General features: G+C 38.7%; 1 protein-coding gene across 1 annotated transcript; it reads left to right on the top strand.

Moving 5' to 3' along the window:
* Nucleotides 1-1,333: 1,333 nt before the first annotated feature.
* Nucleotides 1,334-20,778, top strand: LOC147227294 (platelet-derived growth factor receptor beta-like). The gene is made up of 29 exons (XM_086159557.1): nucleotides 1,334-2,593; nucleotides 3,705-3,788; nucleotides 7,251-7,333; nucleotides 10,424-10,492; nucleotides 10,567-10,661; nucleotides 11,037-11,232; nucleotides 11,317-11,577; nucleotides 11,899-12,029; nucleotides 12,136-12,217; nucleotides 12,333-12,407; nucleotides 12,474-12,654; nucleotides 12,722-12,837; nucleotides 12,946-13,057; nucleotides 13,961-14,063; nucleotides 14,153-14,261; nucleotides 14,405-14,499; nucleotides 14,626-14,758; nucleotides 15,541-15,645; nucleotides 16,464-16,568; nucleotides 16,986-17,088; nucleotides 17,173-17,294; nucleotides 18,490-18,605; nucleotides 18,716-18,838; nucleotides 18,999-19,110; nucleotides 19,202-19,301; nucleotides 19,381-19,486; nucleotides 19,784-19,901; nucleotides 19,997-20,135; nucleotides 20,216-20,778. Exons 4-29 carry the CDS (start codon nucleotides 10,435-10,437, stop codon nucleotides 20,328-20,330), a joined length of 3,111 nt encoding a protein of 1,036 aa, XP_086015683.1. The 5' UTR covers nucleotides 1,334-2,593; nucleotides 3,705-3,788; nucleotides 7,251-7,333; nucleotides 10,424-10,434; the 3' UTR covers nucleotides 20,331-20,778.
* Nucleotides 20,779-21,195: the final 417 nt, after the last annotated feature.

The raw sequence follows: 21,195 nt of genomic DNA, 5'->3' as shown, positions 1-21,195 counted from the left end.
TGATTTTCAGCTTTTCCCACTTACAAAGCATGTAGAGGTCTGTAATTTTAATTATAGGTACTCTTCAACTGTGACTGGCGGAATCTAAAACTAAAATCCGTAAAAACACAATTTTAAAAAGCGGGAATCACCACCCCGGTCTGCCAGTCCAGTGGCACTGCCTCCGACATCCACTCAATGCGTCAGAGTTGTGTCAGCCAGGACAACTCTACTGCATCCAGAGCCTTGAGGAAGACTGCTTCACCAACTTCAGCCCTGGAATTAGGTGTGTCCAATGGGTTTGAGGAAGTTTCTGAAGTATTCCTGGCACCAATCTGCATCTCAAGTTGAGTTCAGCAGTTCCCCGCTGTCACTGAACACGGTGGTGATGGAGCACTGCTTCCCCCTCTTTAGCACTGCTTCCCCTGCGGGCCAGAATCTCCTCAACGCCCACCAGAAGTCGTTCCCTATGGTCTCCCCGAACTCCTCCTACACCTGAGTTGTTACCTCAACAACCATCGAAGCAGCATGCCGCTTGGCCTGCTGACATCTGTCAGCTTCCCTTGGAGCCTCACAGGTCGGAAAGGCCAGATAGGACTCCTACTTCTGTTTTGGGGCAGCAACCCTTACCGCTGGAGTCCACGAGCGGGTTTGAGGGTTGCTGCCCCAAAACAGGTGACGACCACTTTATGGCCGAAGCTCTACTCTACTGTCTCGATAATGAAAGCACGTAACATTCCAACAATTAAGTAAATGTACCACTCTGTCAGATTGTCTAAACTTAATTTTAATATAACTGTAGCAACTTAAAAGGTATTGATCCAATTTGATTGCAGGGAGAGTATTAAAACAAAGTTCAAGTCAGTAAAGCCACAGCAGATTTTGTGACCTTTCCAAGCACCATCTACTACATGAAAATTATAATGAATTTTTATTGCCAGATCCAATTGCCAGGTAAGTGGATGAGAGAGACTAGTATTCTAAACAAAGGATGCAAAAGTGAAAATGTACTCTTGTATTATTCTAAGATTTACTTATGCATTTTCAAGTAAGGAAAGGGATGGGCCTTGTTAAGCACATTTTTCCTAAAATGTAGCCTTTGATGGCATTCACCTCACCCACAAACCATTCTATGTTTTCTGAGGTTGCTGAAACTACAAATTTCCAGCCCTTAAAAGATTTCGATAGCTTAAAAGTTAAAAAAATATTTGTACATCCCACTCCTGTTAGAATCATATTGACTGCCGTTTAAGGATCTCTGACAGCAATACCTGGTTCCTGGTTATCAAATACTTTGATTAATCCTTTACATTAGGTTGCAAGTTAATCTCAGTGGACTCACATATTTGTCTGGCATGATTTGTTATGTAAGTTTGGAGATCATTTGCAATATGATTCAAACTCTTTTCCCAATCAGGTTTTGAAAATGTTCTATTTTAGTTTCCAGTCTTTAATAACTTGAAGAGCTTGTCTTCCTGAGGACACAAGGGGTAGAAAAGAACACTGATGAAGACTGTTGCTGACACACCCAAAAGCTGAGCAAATTATCCTGAAATGAACTGTAATAACACCAGGGCCTTATTATCTTTGTCCTATTTACACTCCACTTAAATTAGGGATCCAGAAAGAGCCTTTTGGGAGATAATGCCCAACAGAGACCTGAAGAAGCCCAGAGAATCAAAGAAGAGAATCAAAGAATCAGTGTTGATGCTACTAGTTAGGAAAATTTCCCCCAAAAAACATCAATGTAAAAACAAAAATATTAACATTTAAATTCAAAGGTGGGTTGACGTATTGTTCCTCATTAGAAACAAAGATCGAGATTTGCAATGTTCACATTCATATCTATAATCATATTTATAACAATGGTTACACTCTTCTACCAGCACATATCCCAATGCACAGCAGACAGCAAAGTAGGAATTTCACTGTACAGAGAAACTTGTTTCTGCACTGTATATGTGAGAATAAATGCCGAATCTTGAATCTTTCTCATGTACTGTTATCCAAAATGTCTTTTTAGAATTACCTCTTTTTTTCAATCTTCAAATCCATCTGATGATAGCTATTTGTTTATTTTGCAACTACTGGCATTTGCACTTGTACCAGCATACTATCTGTACGCCTCTATAATTGATTTATGTTTGATCTTTTTTTCCCTATTTTTTAGCTTTAAAAGAATCACAGGAAAAGTACGTATAGATTGTTTTAAAACTTGTGTTTTTTTTATATGAATCTTGGGAAGTAACTTACCAAATGTTCTTAATTTATTTTTCTAAATTGAGAACCATTTCATTTTAACTTAATGACAATTTGGAATATGTTTTGCGGGTTGTATTTATTTTATGAAATTTTCATGAAAAGTGCCATATGATCAAAAAAAACAATCAAATGAAGAAAGAAAGAAATCATTAGAAAAATTATTGAGGACTATCAAGTATTTGTCATGTTATCAACAGCAGTAATTTACAGCTATATGGAACTAATAAATATCTGCAGTTGAATTTGTTAACCATATGATATAACTGTCATACTGAGAGCCAGCTACGTAGAGGGAGCACTGGCAGTGTGGTGGAAATAAACCTTCGTCATGACACATCTTTTCCCCAAAGAAGTAAGTTAATCAAATCATACGCAGAAGATTTCTATGTAATTTAAAAAAAATGGTTTGACAGGTTTCTAAGACAGCTGCCTAAGCAGATACTGCGCAAATCAAGGTGATTCTCTTTGTGAACAAGATGTACATCAATTAGCGCCGTGACCTCCCTAAACTCATTCTCAACACAAAAAGTTTGCATGGATTAAAAAATATAGGTAATGGCAAGTCTAAAATGCATCTCATTAGATCATTGTGCAAACTCAGAAGCCCATGTCCTGTTGCTGTTCTCATCAGAAAGAACTGTAAAATTATAACAAATGCATTGAAATATAATATACCGAGTAATGTGTTGAGGCAGCTGGTAAATTGAGACATTTTTGTTGATTGAAGTTCCAAGGCATCAGAAAGTATTAGCCTCTCAGGCCCCCATGTGTTTAATGTATGTGGACAGAATCTGTCAGCGTCAAAGTTAAGTCAAATTTTAAGGCTGAAATTAACCCATGAAGTGCACTTTGTTGTAAAGAGAAGCTGAATAAACAAAAATGATACACTGACCAACTGCTCAAAGAGCTGCAGTCTGAAGCAATTATTGATCCTCAGCTGATTTATCACCGGTCAGTCAATCAGTCTGTCTTCTTACACACATACGGTATTCGTATTGCTGCCTTAGTGTACTGTATGCATTCAGTGACAGAGTTCCAGCCCCCAAAGCTGCCTTTAAATCCATGATTTACTTCAATCCTCAAACTATCTTTGAAGGTGTATGTGGACTGACCCAAATGCCTTGCTTTCTCCAAATGTGCTCACTAGAGTGGTTTAAAGGGGTAGTAAAATACACACACACACACACACACACACATAGAGAACCCTTGCACACAACACACTTTTTTAAAAATGAGTGGAACATTTAAAGAAAGCAAAAAGTCTACTGTGTGTCTGTTTATATGCATGTGTGAACGTGCGCGTGTGTGAGTGTGCGTGTGTGTGTGTGTGTGTGTGTGTGTGTGTGTGTGTGTGTGTGTGTGTGTGTGTGTTTTGGATCCAGTTCACTTCCTGTCGGGGGGACAGATTGAAAACAGACGTTCTCTCTCTGTGAGTCAGTCTCTTTCCATTCGGCGTTCCACAGGAATGAGCTCTGACTGAAGAAGAAGAAGTAAAAGTAGAAAAAGAGAAGGAAGAAGAAAAGGAAAAAGGCAAAACCATCAAAAAGGTTTGAACCATTTTTATCATCTTTTTTCCTTTTCAGCCTGCAACTTGATTTTTGTAGCAACCTGCATCTGATGAGTTTATGCTGATTTGACTTTCAGTAATTGGATTCTGCAGGTTAAGTACTGATGTGTATAAACAGACTAGAGCTCGCCAGGTCAATGCAATATATCGGATTTTAAGATCTTTGACTGGTGATGCATTTACTGATTGTGGACATTTTGCTGCATAGACCCAGCAGACACAGTATCTGTTGGTCTGCTTAGTATCATTCTTAACGATATCCCGACAGGAGTATCAATAGAAATGACCCACTGATTGGAGTAACAGCCAATTCAGAAATTATAATCTCAGTATGTATTCTGTTGTACTTCGAACATTCAAACACATGTTTTTGTTTTCTTGTTTTTTTTTTTCCAAATAATCTCAGTTTATTTCACTTGCATTTAATGTCAAATCCACTTGAAGAATAGAAAAATTCACAAGTTTTCACATTTCTTACTTCAATAAAATCACTAATAAATACAAATGAATGTATCTTGAAGTAAAAAAATGAAGCTTTACAAAAATTGTCCTTGAGAGTATATGTAGTTAATCAGGAAAGTGAATCCCGTCTGCTGAAGTGTTACAGTGAATAATACAGTATATCAATTAAATTGTATTTAGTTAAGCTAGTTGTAAAGCATTGTTAATTAAGACGTCGCAAATGAAACTTGTGCGCAGAAATGACAATTTTATTTTGGCACAGCAAATTCTGTTCATATGTCATATGAATCTGATGATCATGATGACTGATCCCCTCTGATAGCATGTGTCGGGTTAAACGTACTGACCTGTGCCTCTGCAAGTGCCTGTTTTGATCAGGGTGAAAGTGCCCTTGAGGGGGGAGTATGTTATAGTGGTTAATATATTTCCGAGTGAATGTTTGGGGATGCAGCGGAGTTTGAATGCCCTAACTGTTGTGGTCCAGATAGTGGTAGAGTTGTGAAATGAGCAAGAAGGCAACGGAGGCAAACAAGAATGGACGTTTCTCATACAGGAGTTGCAACATAGACAGCAGAACAGCTTGTGACATTTTTGTGGGATGGATATTTGGGAAAGTCAGATGTTCATAAGACACATGTTCATTAGATTACTAAAAGCAATATTTTGAACATGTTTCAATCTTCTTCTTTGTTCTACTTTAACTCATATCAGAATGATCTCCAAAGAATGTTATTTTTGTTTGTTGTTTAATGCCTGAGACTTGGATTGCTTAGATATTTGCTGGCACTTACATTGGAAAAATATCAGTGTGAATGAGTGTGATTCAGGAATATGTATTTATGAGAAGACATAAAAAGGAGGATACAGCAAACACTGACGATTGCTCAAAATTAGTGAAGGAGTGGATATTTACTTTACATCAGTCTCTGGCTTTTGTAAATTGACTATAAAGTGTCTCTGACCACTTTTTGTGATTTCACATTGATTGATATTCAAAATATTACCAGTTCAGCATGATTGTATGCCAAATATTATCTGATATATAACTTATACAAACTGTCATGGGTAACATTATTATGCATAACGGTAACAATAAGTATTTGAAGTGGACAAGAAAGCGTATAGGCAAACATTTTAACATAAAGTATACATGTTTATGAAAATGTGTGTCTTGATGAGGGGCGGCATGGTGGCACAGCAGCACAGAAATTTGTATTTCTGCCTCACAGTAAGAAACAAAGCTTTATGATTTCCACAGGGGGCCATTCTGTGTGGAATTTACATGTTCACCCTGTGTCGTTTTTCTTCCGGGTTGTCCAGTTTCTTCCGACAGTCCAAAAACATGCAGGAGGTTAATTGGAAAAAATTAGAAAATATGCTCTTATGTGTTCATGAGGGAGTGAAAGCTTTTTTTTTTGTCTCTATATGTGGGCATGTGATTGATTGGCGACCAGTCCAGGGTGTCCAAAGATAGTTGGGCTTGGCTCCAGCATCCCTGTGACCCTAAAAGGAGGAAAAATGATAGAAAATGGATAGATGGTGTCTTGATTAGAGCAAGTGTTGAGTAACCTTTGGCAGAGTAACCATATATTTCCACAAAAAAAACAAAAAAATCACATAAAAAGGTTTTGAAAAAAGCAGTGGGAGGAGTTGTGTGAAACTAAAGTAGCAGAGTAACAGCAAAGTATGCCTTCTCTGTTCATGTTTAGCTAGTAAATTGATAAATATTCCAATTTCATCTTATTTTCTCATCATATCACCTTATTGTATTGACATTTTGTCATCTCATCATTTTGCTTTATTCCATTAAGCAGGTTTATGGGCTTTCATTCTCAGTTTGTGATCAAATGGATCTTTTCTCCAGGCCAAATTATAATAGATCCAAATGGCTTGCAGTATGTCTTCCAGTCTACTTTTCAAAGCAGCTTTCTACTTAGGAAACCACCAAAAAAAAACAACACGTTCAACTCAAGTCTACCAGACTACTATTTTCAAAACATTCCACAAGCAGCTCCCATGGTAAAATGTCCAACACATGAACCTGGCTTTACAATCAAACAGATGTGGCAGGAACAAATATTATATTTCATCTTGGAGTGCATCTCCAAAATGGAATGCCAAAATTGCACCTAACTAAGCACAGAATGGGCAGACGGCTTGGTGAGATTATTCTCCCGGTCGTGTCTGCACTGGGACTGGTGGTGCCAAGACTCCGGACGTTCTTACTGAGACATTCACTCCACACATGTCTAATGACTTAGCAACAAAAAGATTAATATGATAAACATTGCCTGGGTTTTTCGCAAGGGTAAATCAATTTCCTCACCTTAAATCGAAAATGTTATTTTATGGCAGAATTATGCTCTGAATCCCGTCTTGCTCCGCAGGTTTTCGTCATGGGACACATTTTGAAAGAAATTCTGTCCAAACCATTATGACATTAATGTATTTTGGATTTTTCTTTTGTACTTGGTTGAGCAATTAGAACTACAAACTGCATTTTGGCCACACCAGCATGTTCTGCTAGTATAGTAGCCAGTTTCCAAAACAGCCTTTGACGTCTGCAGCTCAAAGAGAGGCTCACGGCTGGATTCCATTTATTTTGTCAGACACAGCTGCATTTCACATCTGTTGAATATAAACTGGCCAAAACAATTCTTTGTGACTCAGACTGAACAGATCATTTATAGATAACATTTGGACATCAGAATGATATAAATGAAAGCCTATTGTGATGTAGTTTCACGGTTTAAAACGTTTTCTTAATGACAAAATCTGCTTGAGCATCTTTGTGTTTAGGGTGTTTGTCAAAATAGAGACTTGATTATGTTGCATCTGTAGAGTTAAATCAACAACATGCTGATGAGAGTTGTATGTGATATCAGTCCATCCTTAAGGATAAAATACTGTAGGTTGAGATTGGATTTTCAATTTAGGAAATTTAAAATCCACCTAATATGTTTTTGTTCTATTTCTTCAGGATTAATGTTTTCTGTAAGCTGATTGTCAGCTGTCTGCACCATCATAGGGAGAGCAACTTTAACATGGAGGAGTGACAAACAGGTAAAATGCGGTCAGGCCAACTGTGTTCTTGCATGTTTTTTTTTTTTAACAAAATGATGTTTTGCAAAACTTAGAGTCCATGGTCCAACATGAAAATCGAGTGAACTTTGAGTGAGAGTTAATGGTTCTGTTTTTCAGCCATCATCATTTCTTTTTTGGTGCTCCTCTGCCTAACTGGACATCCTCTACACCTCTACTCAGGCTCAGACCTCTTCTGTCCTGAAACCTGTTCCACAATAAACCCAAATTACAAATGATGATTTAGTTATGCTATGATTGAATTATATGACATTCTATCACACACACACACACACACACACACACACACACACACACTGAGGACATACGGTGAGGTCCATGGCTGGTGAGGCACTAACTTTCATGAGGCAGGAGAACTGCATGCCTCACTTATTGGCTCTTCACAGCCATTTTATGATCTCTCAACACAAGAAACTAGCAGCCTAAATACAGTTGTTGACAAAAAAAAACAATGTACATTGGAAATGTAGCTTATATAGCAAAAGTTTTGAAACTGTTTAATAGAGACATCCAGAGAGACAGCAATACAGTCTTTGTGCAGAGCATGCCAGCAGTCCACCTTCATTGTGCAATCTACGTTGAGGCTCAACAGTCCGCAGCCTCACCACACGTCTCTTTACAGTAAATGTGAAAATCCAGTGATTTTGGGTAAAAAAAAATCTAAAATTGGTGAAGTTACATGAAAAATCACTGATAAATATAACCATTTAAATCGTTTTTCAATTTACATTTCTTTCTTACCAAGATTGAAAAGTGAGGCATACCCTCTCTTGCCTCCCCTGACTGCATTGTTACTGACACACACATTATTTTGTTGAAGAGGTGGATAGTGAACAGAGAAAACACCTTTAGACACCCTGATAATAAGAATAACCAAATGGTTTACTAGCAATTATGTTGTCATGATGAGTGGGGAGGCTGCTGCTCAGGTGGCAGAGTGGGGGCCCCCCACAATAGGAAGGGAGCCTGCTTAGCACCTTGTATGGCAGTTCTGCTTCTATCGGTGTGAGCGTGTGTAAATGGGGGAATGCAATCTAGTGTACTGTATAAGTAGTACTAAGTATAGACCATTTACCATTACATTTTTGATTCATAAAAGTGAAATGAGCAAAACATAAGAAATGCCATTATGTGTGATACATTTCATCCTCACCAACAAAAAGGTGCTGTGTCCCCTCCTCTTTCACAGACACAAAATCAAATTTAGATTTAGAATAGACTGAATAACAACAAATATTTACATGGAGACAGATATTCTAAAGCTTATTTGCCTGGATTTATTTGACACGTCACGCCAGTGTTATTATTTTGTCAAGTGGTGTTTGCATTTATTGAACTGGAATGTGTAACAATGCCAATTGACATATTTTCTCTTTAAGAAACAAGATTGAATTCTGTCCAAAAATGTAATGAATCCAAAAGTATGAACAATCCATATAAATCAATAGGGAATTGTAACAGGAATGTAATTACAACAATGTCATCACAATAGAACAGAAACAGCCATAAGTTTAAATCTTTAACGGTGAGTTCTAAATGGGGCTCTATTTTGGTGAATGAATTCATCACATCAACACATCAGTGACATCATGAGTGGCATCAGACCAACTTGCAGCACTGAGCAGACTGCAGACTCTGTAAACCCACAGGAAATACTTTGAAATTTATTTTCTTCTTCGGTGGTCAACTCACATTCCTGCCTCACACAGGAGCAGTTCACATCTCCGGCTGTATCACTGCACTCAGGCCTCTTCTCTGGAAGGAAAATCCCCAAATTCCTTGTGAAAACATAAACGCGCACACACACACACACACACACACACACACACACACACACACACACACACACACACATACACACACACACACATACACACACACACACACATACATAGGAATTTGCATTTGGGTCTGTTTGAACCATCAGAGTCTGAAAGTTTGTTCACACAGAGTTGTTATAGAATATTTTAACAACTCTGGTTTTGCTTATGTAAAGATATTTTTGCTTTCTGCTCAGTACGTCTTTGTGGTGAAATACAACGCAGTTTATGTTACGAGGTTTGTTGAAGTCTGATGACCCGACTGAATTGAACAAACAGAAAATGATTATGTAAAAGTTCTTGGGAGCCCAAAGCTATATACTCAGGTCTTTCTGTTTTTCTCATCAGTCTCACAGAAGAAACAGGGCATGATGGGAGGAAGGCGACATTATAGATTGGAATACTGATGTGCAAACCCCAGTGCACACACGCACGCACGCACGCACGCACGCACGCACGCACGCACGCACGCACGCACACACACACACACACACATACGTATATTTCAATTCACTGTGTATTAATTTATGTCATAAAAATTCAAAATTCACATGGCACCTTTTTATACATATTACAGATTCAATGAATATATAAAAGCAGCAACTGTACATACAGGTATACATAGAAGGAACTGATGCTTACCACCATTCCAGTGCTGTGTTTTGGAAAATTAATTTGTCATTCAGTTATGCAAGAGGTGTCTAAGCAGGCCTATAGTCTACTGTCAATGACAACATTGTTAACTGGGGCTTGGCTGGTGCAGGTTTTAGAGTGCAGGTCATAGGAATGAGTGCATAAAGTATAGGTGAATTCACGCTTGTGCAACCACAATACAGTATCGCATTTAGCAAAAAACTCAAACAATAACATAAACAAAATGTTCATATACAGGGCTGTCTAAGATAATTAGAATATTGTTATAAAATTCTTTATCTTCTGTAATGCAATTAAAAAAACAAAAATTACTTTTTCATGATATTCTAATATTTTTAGATAGGATTTTTGAGTTTTCTTAAGATATAAGCCATAATCAGCAACATTAAAATAATATAAGTCTTGCAATATTATAGTTGATTTGTAATAAATCCAGAATGTATGACATTTTTGTTTTTGTTATTGCATTACAGAAGATAAAGAACTTTATCACAATATCCTAATTTTCTGAGACAGTCCTATAATTTCAGTGTCCAGAGAGTTTTACAGGTTTATATGTTTTTCTGTCATTTGTCAGAATCTGCAGCCATGTTGGCATCCATCCAAGAAAAGACAGCATGTTTGAGGCTGCTAAACTTCTTGCTGGGTGAGAAAAGAGAAAGAAATGAAAGAGTGCTTGATGCAGAGCGGTCTCTTAACTGTCTTTCTGAACGTCAACAGGCTTGTTCTTGCTTCATCTCAAGTGGGGCATTGCCCTCGAATTGGTGCCTCCAGCCAATATTCATATACTGGAACCAAACTCAAACTTCAGTGTGGTCAGTAAAACTTTATCTGTGTGTTTCATGCACGCATATAAAAGAATGTCTGTCTCTAAAGATGTACACTCGCACTTATCTGTTGCACATCTACCCATCTGTTTCTTCAGATACTTTTCCCTTTCTGAAGGGGTGTTTAGGTACCTGTCCTCCTCCATAGGGTTGTTCAGAAAATTGTCTTTGTAGGACTGTTTAGGCACTACTCCATTTCTGCAATTACGATCAGACACTTGTTTTTCTCTGTATGGATTTCTATGCACTTACCGTGATTTCAAGTACTCCGTTGTCTCTGCAGAACTATTCAGGTACCTGTCTGTGACATCAGGCACTTGCATCTCTTTGCAGTTGTTTTCAGCTACTTGTCTGCCTCTGCAGGTTTGCTCAGGATGGAGTCAGATATCATGGCAGTTACCTCAGGACTCTGAAGTGGAAGGAGCTGTTGTGGAGAATCAGGGATCCAGTAGTGTCTTGCAGTTTTTTAATGCCACCTGGAAAACTTCTGGAAGGTACATCTGTGAGGAGGAGTTATCTGATCAGCGCAAAGAGATTGATATATTTATCCCAGGAAAAGGTAAACATACAGGTTAAAAAAAAAATCACTGATCTATGTTTTCTATCAAACATAATGTTTATTTTCTGTCCCAAACCCTGTCAGGACCGGACGAATGGTTTGTCTCACATGGTCCTGGTGTGGTGATGAAGGAGACTGAAGAAGATACCATCCCTTGCGTAGTTTCTGATCCAAAACTCAATGTCACATTGTACGAGCGTCCTGGAAGACGGCTAGTTACGGGCATGAAATATGAGCCTGCTCGTGGCTTCACAGGTCCTCTGAATGACACCTCATATCTGTGTGTGGCAGCCATGGGTTTAGAGGAGACAGAGTCACATGTGTACTATGTGTACAGCATTGTAGGTGAGTCAAACTTACTTTAGATGAGATTATGTTACGTTACTTTTTAGTACATTATATGAGATATGATTACATTGGATTGGATTGCATCAGATTAGATCACATCATACTTTGAATATGACTATATACAATAAGCTATAATACATTTTCGATTTTACTAAAATACTCTAGAATCTACTTTTGTTAACATTTTTGATGTTAAGATTAACCATCAGTGAACAAGATACAATAGACCACTGTTATGTCGTCTGCCTGCCCCTTACTATCAGACTTTCTTTTTTGTATTTGTCTGTCTCTTCATAAAAATGCCTGTCAACATGTCAGTTCCTAAAGTGATGGAGGTAGAGATGGCAGTGTCCAGCAACGTGTTGAGGCAAGGGGAGCCTCTCCTGGTCAATTGTACTGTCAAAGACACACGGATGGTCTACTTCAACTGGGAGTTCCCCCGAAAAGAGGTACCCACTGTTCAATCACTTGTCTTTGTGCACTGGGATGTAAGTATTATTGCCTAATAACACCTTGTTAAATGTGTCATTGTGAAGCTTTTCTGTGTGGATTCAGGTAATTGAGACACTGACAGATATTCTCCCCACTCAAATTCGTTCCTTCCTCAACATTTCCATGGCAACAACAGCAGATTCTGGTAGGTGCTGCTGCCTGATGGACTATGTCCAGAGAATAAAAGTAGTGGAGAGAAATTACATTTTTGGCAAAGAATGCTGAGGTATAGCGGTGATATATATATATTTTTCCTGTAGGTGTGTATGTGTGTTCGGTGGAGGAGACGATGCAGGGAGAAAGTGTGACAAAAAATGTCACGATAACTGTACTGGGTGAGTGCACACAGTCTGTTTTTCATCAACACTAACACAAACACTAACAGGCGGATCCCTCTGCAGATCAAGGTTACATCTACCTGCGACCCTCGGGTGATACCAACATCTCAGCTCTCCTTCATCAAACGGTAGATCTCAGTGTAGAAATTGATGCCCATCCCACGCCCACCGTCATCTGGATGAAAGACAACCAAACTGTAATAAAAACCAACCCGGTCTCCACCACACAAGTGACTGGCAGCAGGTAGATAGAAGTCAGACAATCATGTGTCCCAAGTCTGAATTTACTAACAGTGATTATTGTCCTGCAGATATGTGAGCACACTGACACTGGTTAAAGTCATGACGCATCAGACTGGAACTTACAGTGCAACTGTGTTCAACAATGATGACACCAGAAATATCATCTTCTACCTGGAGATCATAGGTCAGATGAAAGCACAAGGATATAAGTGACCTGAGGACATGCACACGCATTAATCTGAATGTGTGCGTGTGTGTGTGTGTGTGTGTGTGTGTGCGTGTGTGGGTGTAGCTCCTCCTAGGATTATGTCTCTGTCTGAGGTGGGTAACAAGGCAATGTTGTGCGTCAGTGAAGGAACTCCACCTCTGTCTATCACCTGGTACAGCTGTCATGGTTTAAATAGGTGAGACCTAGCATATGTGAGTGCATCTACACACACACACACACACACACACACACACACACACACACACACACACTCACACACTCTCTCACACACACACAGACACGCTTGTATATTCAATTGCCAGGTGCAGTTCCATTCTGAACCCTGTTTTGTTTTATTTCATCTCTGCCATTTTATGTAATGGACTTTTCAATGCCAGATTATTGTTATACAATTTCCTGGCTTTTCAGCCTCAAGTCATCTGTGATATTTTTCTTATCCCTCAATTTTTCCGGTCTTCTGCTCTCCATCCGTCATTGATTTTCCCAAATAGGACTTTTCCTATTTTATTCAACTGCTTGCTCCTTGCTTCATTAGTTTCACATACTATACGACAAAAGCATTCGCTGTTGGTCCTCTGAATTAAGGTTTATTATATCTATCGTGTTCGATTATATATCTTGTGTTGGCAAGTTAGAATTGTCTTGTGTGAACAAGTTACCGTAATTATTTTATTGAAACATAAGAATTGCCTTTCTCACACAAGCTCAAGTTTTCTAGTGGGAGCATAATTTTTTGGGACTTTAGGGACCTTAGCAAACTATTATACCTGGAATCTAACTTGTCTGACTCATGGTTAGTTTAATGGCTGTGGTGGTACCATATAATAGCTCAGTGGTGGAAAGGTCTGACTTTGAATAAACACAGAACTGACTGACATCTGTACGTGAGTACATCAGATGTCAGAAAAAACACAGACTGATGATAGAATACCAAAGTAAAAAAAAAGTCAAATACCAAAGCATCAATCAAAATGAATCAGAAAGAAATGCTTAATTCTACACACAAAATATTCACAGACCAGGTTTGGAGAGTGTTCGTAAATGTTTGTACAACTACAGTATCAGTTTTTGCCTGCAGGTGCAGTAATAGTACAGATGGTTGGAGCAGTCTATCAGAAGGCTCAAAGGGTGTCTCCCTGCAGGAGACTGCGATAGAAATTGAGGAGAAAGGAGTTACCCAGGCAAGAATTACACCATTCCTGTTTTATCATCTAAGGAGAGCAAAGAAATGCAGTATAGAGATAACATTTGAGTGTGTCTTTCTGTGCAGATGCAAAGTCAGTTGACGTTGCAGAGTCTCCCGTCTCTCTCAGCCGTTCGCTGTGAGGCGAAAAACTCTGCTGGTCGACGAGCAAGAGACTTGCGAATAGTGACCTCCTGTGAGTACTAATACTTCAGCACTACTGTAATACTATTGCATTTCACTATCAGTCTGACCTGCGGGTACAGTCCCCTTGTGATCCTAATACCTTACACTACACAATGTAAGTCTCCCCCTGTTTCTTTGTCTTTCTGCCTCTAGCTCTGCTGTCTCAGGTGGTGGTGTTGTCAGCTGTTCTAGTGCTTGTGGTTCTTGTAATTATCTTCCTCATAATCCTCATCCTTCTCTGGCGAAAAGTAAGTATTCTATGTTGTATCAGGGGTTTTCTTTGTACTAAGTGCAGTCCTGAATCAGAGTCATAGCTCTGAAAATAGTAATTATAGAAGAGAGGCAATCTCAGCTGTTATTGTCTCATTGTCCAGAAACCTCATTATGAAGTACGTTGGAAGGTTATCGAGTCAGTGAGTAATGATGGACAACAGTACACCTATTTGGACCCCACTCAGCTGCCGTACAACTCCACTTGGGAAGTACCACGAGAGAATGTTGTACTAGGTAATACTGAGAGGCAATGTGTTACAAGAAAATAAGAGAAAATATATTGCTGGGTAATATCGAGAGATAATGCAGTTGGAGGCTCCCAATGTGTCACCAGCCTGACGAATGGTGAACGTTCTCTTAGCATACCAACGCATCAGAACCCCTTTGTCGTCATTTTGCAGCAAACCTTTCTAAAACTAACCTTAATGAAAGTGGATTTTCCACATTTTTCTTTTGTGAATAAAAAAATGTGTTCCTCAACTGACGCTTTACCCAAAAGTAGACTGTTCTCCAGGTGTGTCAAAAAATGACGCAAAAAGGGGCTTCTGATGCATCGGTGTGTGACGGTATGTGAAGGGAACTTTCACACTTCATCAGGCGATTGATGTGTTGGGCGTGAGGATGTGTTGCACTTTACACTAGAAATGATGAATAATAGGGGGAACATTTTTTGGACTAGTCTCTAGTGTATCTTCAAGGATAACTTTGTCTTAGCCTTACAAATACATTCAAACCATGATCTACATTTAAAAGATCGGTTGTGCTGATGTCTTACTGAAAGGGATTGTTTAAATACCCCAAATAGATCCTGTAGCACAAAGGAGCACAGAATCCGATTGCGAAAAAACTTATAAAATCGGTTTGAGCAGTTCTTGGCAATAGCATGAGGTAGTGTGGTACCAGACAATAATAAGAAATAAAGTAGTAATTGTCAATATCAAGATAGACATTTGGATATTATCTTTGCAAGAGACATGTTATACTTTTTAAAACTAAGAGATTATGTGTTTTTTCAGGTCAGGTGTTGGGCTCAGGTGCATTTGGCCGGGTTGTTGAGGCAACGGTTACTGGTTTGACCCACCCGGATTCAACAACTAAGGTGGCTGTGAAGATGGTTAAACGTATGTACCACTTACTCTGTCTTGATGTTCTTTGCATTGGTCTTGTTTTCTTGGTTTCTGTGTAAAACAGTTTGTTGGATGAACAATATTGATCATCTTACCATAAATCAAGATCTCTGTACTGTTATCGCTTTATGTTCTGTATACAACTTGATGGTCAAAGAAACACTCATTACATCAAGACTCTGAGGACATCTATTCTATTGCCTACATTTGTTGACGTTGCAGAGACAGGTGAAATTTAAACACAGAAAAAGATTGCATTTATTCTCTTTGCCATTAATACGCAGAGCTACTCAAAATATAAACATAATGACTCAATCGTCAATAAAAATGATATAATCGATCAACTTATACTGTTTTTTAAACCATTGAAACTTAAAACTTAAATTATCAAATTTCTTGACAAGGAGACGTTAATTTATTTGCCTATGAATTGATATTTATTCCACAATGGTCTTTCTGTAATCCAAGAAGAATGTGATTGGTAGTGATAATCATTAATTGGCTTACTAACATCAAACTTCCGCATACCAAAGGCGAAAGATCCGAACAGATGGCATTGGATTAATTCTGGGGTTGAACAGCAACTCTCTACTGCCATGCAGGCTTAAATTCCTGTTACACCATCATATGACACTGCCTCACTTCCTCTTACCAAGCAAGACTACAAACATGGAGGAGATTTTTCCTGGCTACATTGGTGTTGTAGGTTATAAAATAGTTTTTCCTGGTCAGATGGTTGATTACTAGTAGTTCAGTTATTGTGTGTGTGTGTGTGTGTGTGTGTGTGTGTTTGTGTGTGTGTGTGTGTTCAGACAGCAGTGGTGCTGTCCAATCTCTTATGTCAGAGTTGAAGGTCTTGGTCCATCTTGGATGCCACCTGAACATTGTCAATCTACTAGGAGCGTGCACAAGAGGAGGTAGTGTACAAATGTTATGATGAAAATTCTAGGTTCTTGACATTACTTAAAAAAAGATTATTAAACTACTTTTAATTAGTAATTTTAAAATTACTTGTATTGGACCAAAATGTATGTAGTTTCTGCTCATGAAAATGAATGTGCCTTAGATGATTTTCTGATTATAGTCATGAAGTTATTATAATTCATGTATCAGATATTTAATAAAACGGGAATCAAATTCATCCTCTCACACTGATTCTATGATGTTCTACATGAAGGTTCAATGCGATGCGAGAAAAGCAAATTGTTTGAACGCCTACAACAACAATCAAAACTGTACAGAATTGCTCAATCCTCAGACTTTGCATGGTACAAAAACAGATGTTAGGTTGCTGTTGCAATGCCTCTTTGAAAAAGCAGCTTTCGTCTCTCCAGGTCCTGTCTATCTGATCACAGAGTACTGTCGTCATGGAGACCTGGTAGCCTACCTTCAGCGGAACAAACACACCTTCCTACAAAGTGATGAAAACCCTTCAAGGTCAAAGCTCACATGTGAAGAACAATTGAAGGAAACTATGTGTCCGTCTTATTCAATATTGACAGATTATCTGTTTTCCTGCAGAGACACTGATGGAGGTTATATGGACATGAACAAGCAGGAGAGTGGTCAGTACGTTGCCATGCAGGAGCTTAGCTATGCTGACATCGAACCTGCTGTGTATGAGACTCCTTATACACCTTCAGGTTAGCTAAATATGATAAGTTCTCTGGATTTACCCTGCTTGGTCAAAAAAAAAATCATGGTTTTTAAATAAGATATGGAGTTGCCTGAGCTGACTGTTGTGATTGCATCATTACTGGTTCTTCTATGAAGTCAAGGGTTTAAACTATCTAAACTATCTATGTGATTCATGAGTAACCAAGTAAAGCATAGCATTTAAGCGTTTATAAATAAAAGTAATAAATATTGAGTGACAGGGGGTTTAATCCTAAGGAGGGTGGTTGCATAGAGCTCAGAGAAGTGACTTAAAAAGGCAGACCAGACAAGTGAGAGACAAGCCAGGGGCTTAAAAAGAGTGGAGCTGGACGCTTTGGGCAAACAGTCCAATTGTCTGCCAGAAATATAGAATAGAATACATGAGTAAAGAGGAGCAGTCACTGAGAGATGACTGTTTCTTGTGTTGCGAACAAGAAAAATGAACAATGAGTCTGAGTGTCAGGGCAATTGACCCTGCTTGTGTGGTTATGGCTCTAACCAGCCATGGTTGGCAGGGGTCAAAGCATAGATCTCAGAATGCCTTTTCAGCTATTGGTTTATAGACTGTATCAGCCTTTAACTGAGCTGTAGCAACAGAAGCCTTGACCATGACTGGTAGAAATACAGCACTGCTGCCTGGAGGGGATCATGTGAATGGTTAGAGTCAGACACAGGCCTTTGCTGACTGGGATCCTTAAGCTGTATAAGTTTTAATATATGTGAAGAAACAGGTTGGGCTAAGTGTTCAGCAGCACTTCTGAGAGAAATGTTCCATATATAAGTTCAAAGACCATTAAAATTCCAAATAAATAGTGGGTAGATACAGTTCATACTGGGACAGCATCTGGAACCACTAACACAAAAAAGTGGAGGTTGCAAGAAAATAGTTAGAGGGAAAAGTTGCACCCTCTGGTGGTCAAGAAAACAACAGCTAGGAGTAGCCAGGACAAATGCTTGATCATTCAACACATTCTATACTCAAAGGTTGTTTGAAGGCCTATAGCAATTACTATGTAATGAGATTACCTTCGATATGTATAAAATTACTAAATATATCGGCTTTTAAGTGGACCAGATAAAGGTATATACATTTTTAAATCACAGTAGCCTGCTTACAGTTATTTCAATTTTTCCTTTATCAGTCTTGTAAACAAACTGAGGCATGATTTTGTCTTCCTGCAGACCCAAAGGTGACAGCTGCTCCACTCCTAAGTGATTCGAATCACCTTACTCCAGATGATCTTCTCAGCTTCTCGTACCAGGTCTCACAGGCAATGGATTTTCTGTCCTCCAGAAATGTACGATCACAAACTCATAATCAACACAACCAATCATCTATCAATGAATAATGAGTCCCTTTACAGTATTGGTTGGGTTGATGTGTCATTTAATATCAAGTTTCCTGCAGTGTGTTCACAGAGACCTGGCAGCAAGGAATGTCCTTGTTTGTGAGGGGAAGCTTGTGAAGGTCTGTGATTTTGGTTTAGCCAGAGACCTGCGGAAAAATGAGGACTACATTGCCCGTGGAAATGTCAGTGAACAAGATCTTTCAACCTGATTAACATATGATAACTGAAATAATTTACCTGCTTTTTTTATGCTGTTTTTTTAGACATTCCTACCAGTGAAGTGGATGTCTCCATGGATAACTGAAATAATTTACCTGCTTTTTTTTGTGTGTTTTTTTTTAGACATTCCTACCAGTAAAGTGGATGTCTCCAGAAAGCATTTTCCAGAACATTTACAGCTCACAAAGTGATGTTTGGTCCTATGGGGTCTTTTTGTGGGAGGTGTTCTCTCTGGGTAAAGACGTGTGACCAATACAAAAACATGCACAGTAGTCCGACAAGCATCGGTGGTCTTCAATTGAAGTTTTTTCTTTATTTTTTCCCAGGTGGTAGTCCATACTCCGACCTCCCCATGATACAGGAGTTTTACTGTGCTCTGAAACAAGGATACCGTATGAACCAACCTGAACACGCTCCTGGCAATATGTAGGACACAGAAGGTTCCTTATATTAGTGCTTGCTTCATGTCGGCTATAACAACATTCGCCATTTTTTCCATCCTCAGATACGATCTGATTAAACAGTGCTGGGACGAGGATCCTTATTCCAGGCCATCGTTTTCCTCTTTGGTCTCAACCCTTAGCAACATGATTACCGAGGATTACAAAGAGGTATCTATCACCTTCAGTCTGATCAGTATGACTAGGGACTAAACTAATAGGTTTAACTTCACAAAACCTTTGAGTTTTCTTCATCTGGTATCAGACTGAACTTCCAATGTGTTTCACTACATTTAATTCTTCTTTCTACTGATAATGTAACTGACCTTCATCAGGAAGGAGAATTTTGAATGAACTCAGTGGACTGTGATGATTACAGATCAGTTCTTGGCCAAGTTTCTGAGAGCCCGGTGTCTTGTTACAGTCAAGCTCAATTTACCTCAGCTGATGTTTTGTGTGTTTTGTTAGAAATACCTCAGGCTGACAGAAGACTTCCAGAAAGGACAAAATCCAGCAGTTGCTCAATCCCAACTGAATCAATCCACAGTTGCTGAGGAACAGACAGAGGGACACTCAAACACAAACGGTAACATTGATCACCTGCTAACATCTTATTAGAGTTACGGTCTGTATATTGACAGTTAATTATGATATTTGAAACCCCACTTTATTGATATACAGGTAACCACATCCCCGAAGTGAAAATTCATTTAGCACAAGTGGAGTCAGAAGAGGCGGGCCCCTCTCAAGGGACTTACATCATCCCTGTCACTGACATCACCATAACACATGGCAGTGGCTCTGTGCTGGACGCAGTAAGGTATGCAATTTGATAATGTTAATGATGATGATGATGATGATTATAATAACAATGGTGATGGTGTTGGCTTGTTTCTTTAGCCCGCAACAATCAGACACCACCTCTCAGGATCTGTCTGATGCGCAGGAAATAACGTCATTGAATGAGGGACAGAAATCCTCTTGCAGCCGTGAAGAAGAGGAGAGTTGCCTGTGAAACTACAAAGTTTCTAAGACACAGAGCTGAAATGAAAAGGACATTGTCGCTGTTCCTGCTAGGCAGAACTAAGGCTTTATCTAACATGAGGTACTTAAAGAAAGCTTCATCTATTTTTTGTTGAATGATTTCAAGACAGGACAAGAGTATACTCTACTGAATAATTTTGCCTGCAAGGCCGCACGAAAAATGATGTAAAAACAATCATTTTTTTTGTATCCTTATAAATTGGAAAATGAAATGATCCTTATTCGAGAAGAGAACATGTCCTTGATCAAATCTATAACTTTATGATATTCACTTTGGTCATTAATCTCTATAATGCCTATCCTGATGTGTTTGTATATCTGTTGTATCTGTATTATGAGCGCTCTGTTTAACAAACTTGTAGACACTTCATGGCCCATGTTTGACAGGAATCAAGCTTTATTAAAAACAGTGCAAAATTTATGTGTCCATTTTCTGTCTGTTTCTGTCTTTTTCTGTTTCTGTCTGTTTCATGTATAGCAGTGATTGGAGTTGGACTCCGGCAATAATCACTTGTGCAAAAGCAGACATCAGAGTACAAACAAAATTTCATCCCACGATATTAAAATGTCTGCACTATTATATGACCACGTAATATTTTTGCAGTAAACATTTTTATCGCTTTTAATTTCAGAAATAAGCAGGGAATGGTTTATTGTCACTGAACATATGATGAAAATTATGCATTGCAGAGGAAGCTCCATTTTAATGGCAGGGCTTTCAATCATGTTATTAAAGCTACTTAATCTAAACTGCCTAGTGAATAGAAGATGTTACTTGTCCTTAACACAACATAAGGTGTGCTGTAGGGGTAACAGAGAAGTTCAAGGTGGAGGTG

Source organism: Fistularia commersonii, chromosome 14 (genome assembly GCF_037954325.1).
Source record: "Fistularia commersonii isolate RoL2024-O1a breed Wild chromosome 14, RoL_Fcom_v1.0, whole genome shotgun sequence".
NCBI classification, from domain to species: Eukaryota; Metazoa; Chordata; class Actinopteri; order Syngnathiformes; family Fistulariidae; genus Fistularia; species Fistularia commersonii.
This window is presented reverse-complemented; position numbering and strand designations above follow the sequence as displayed.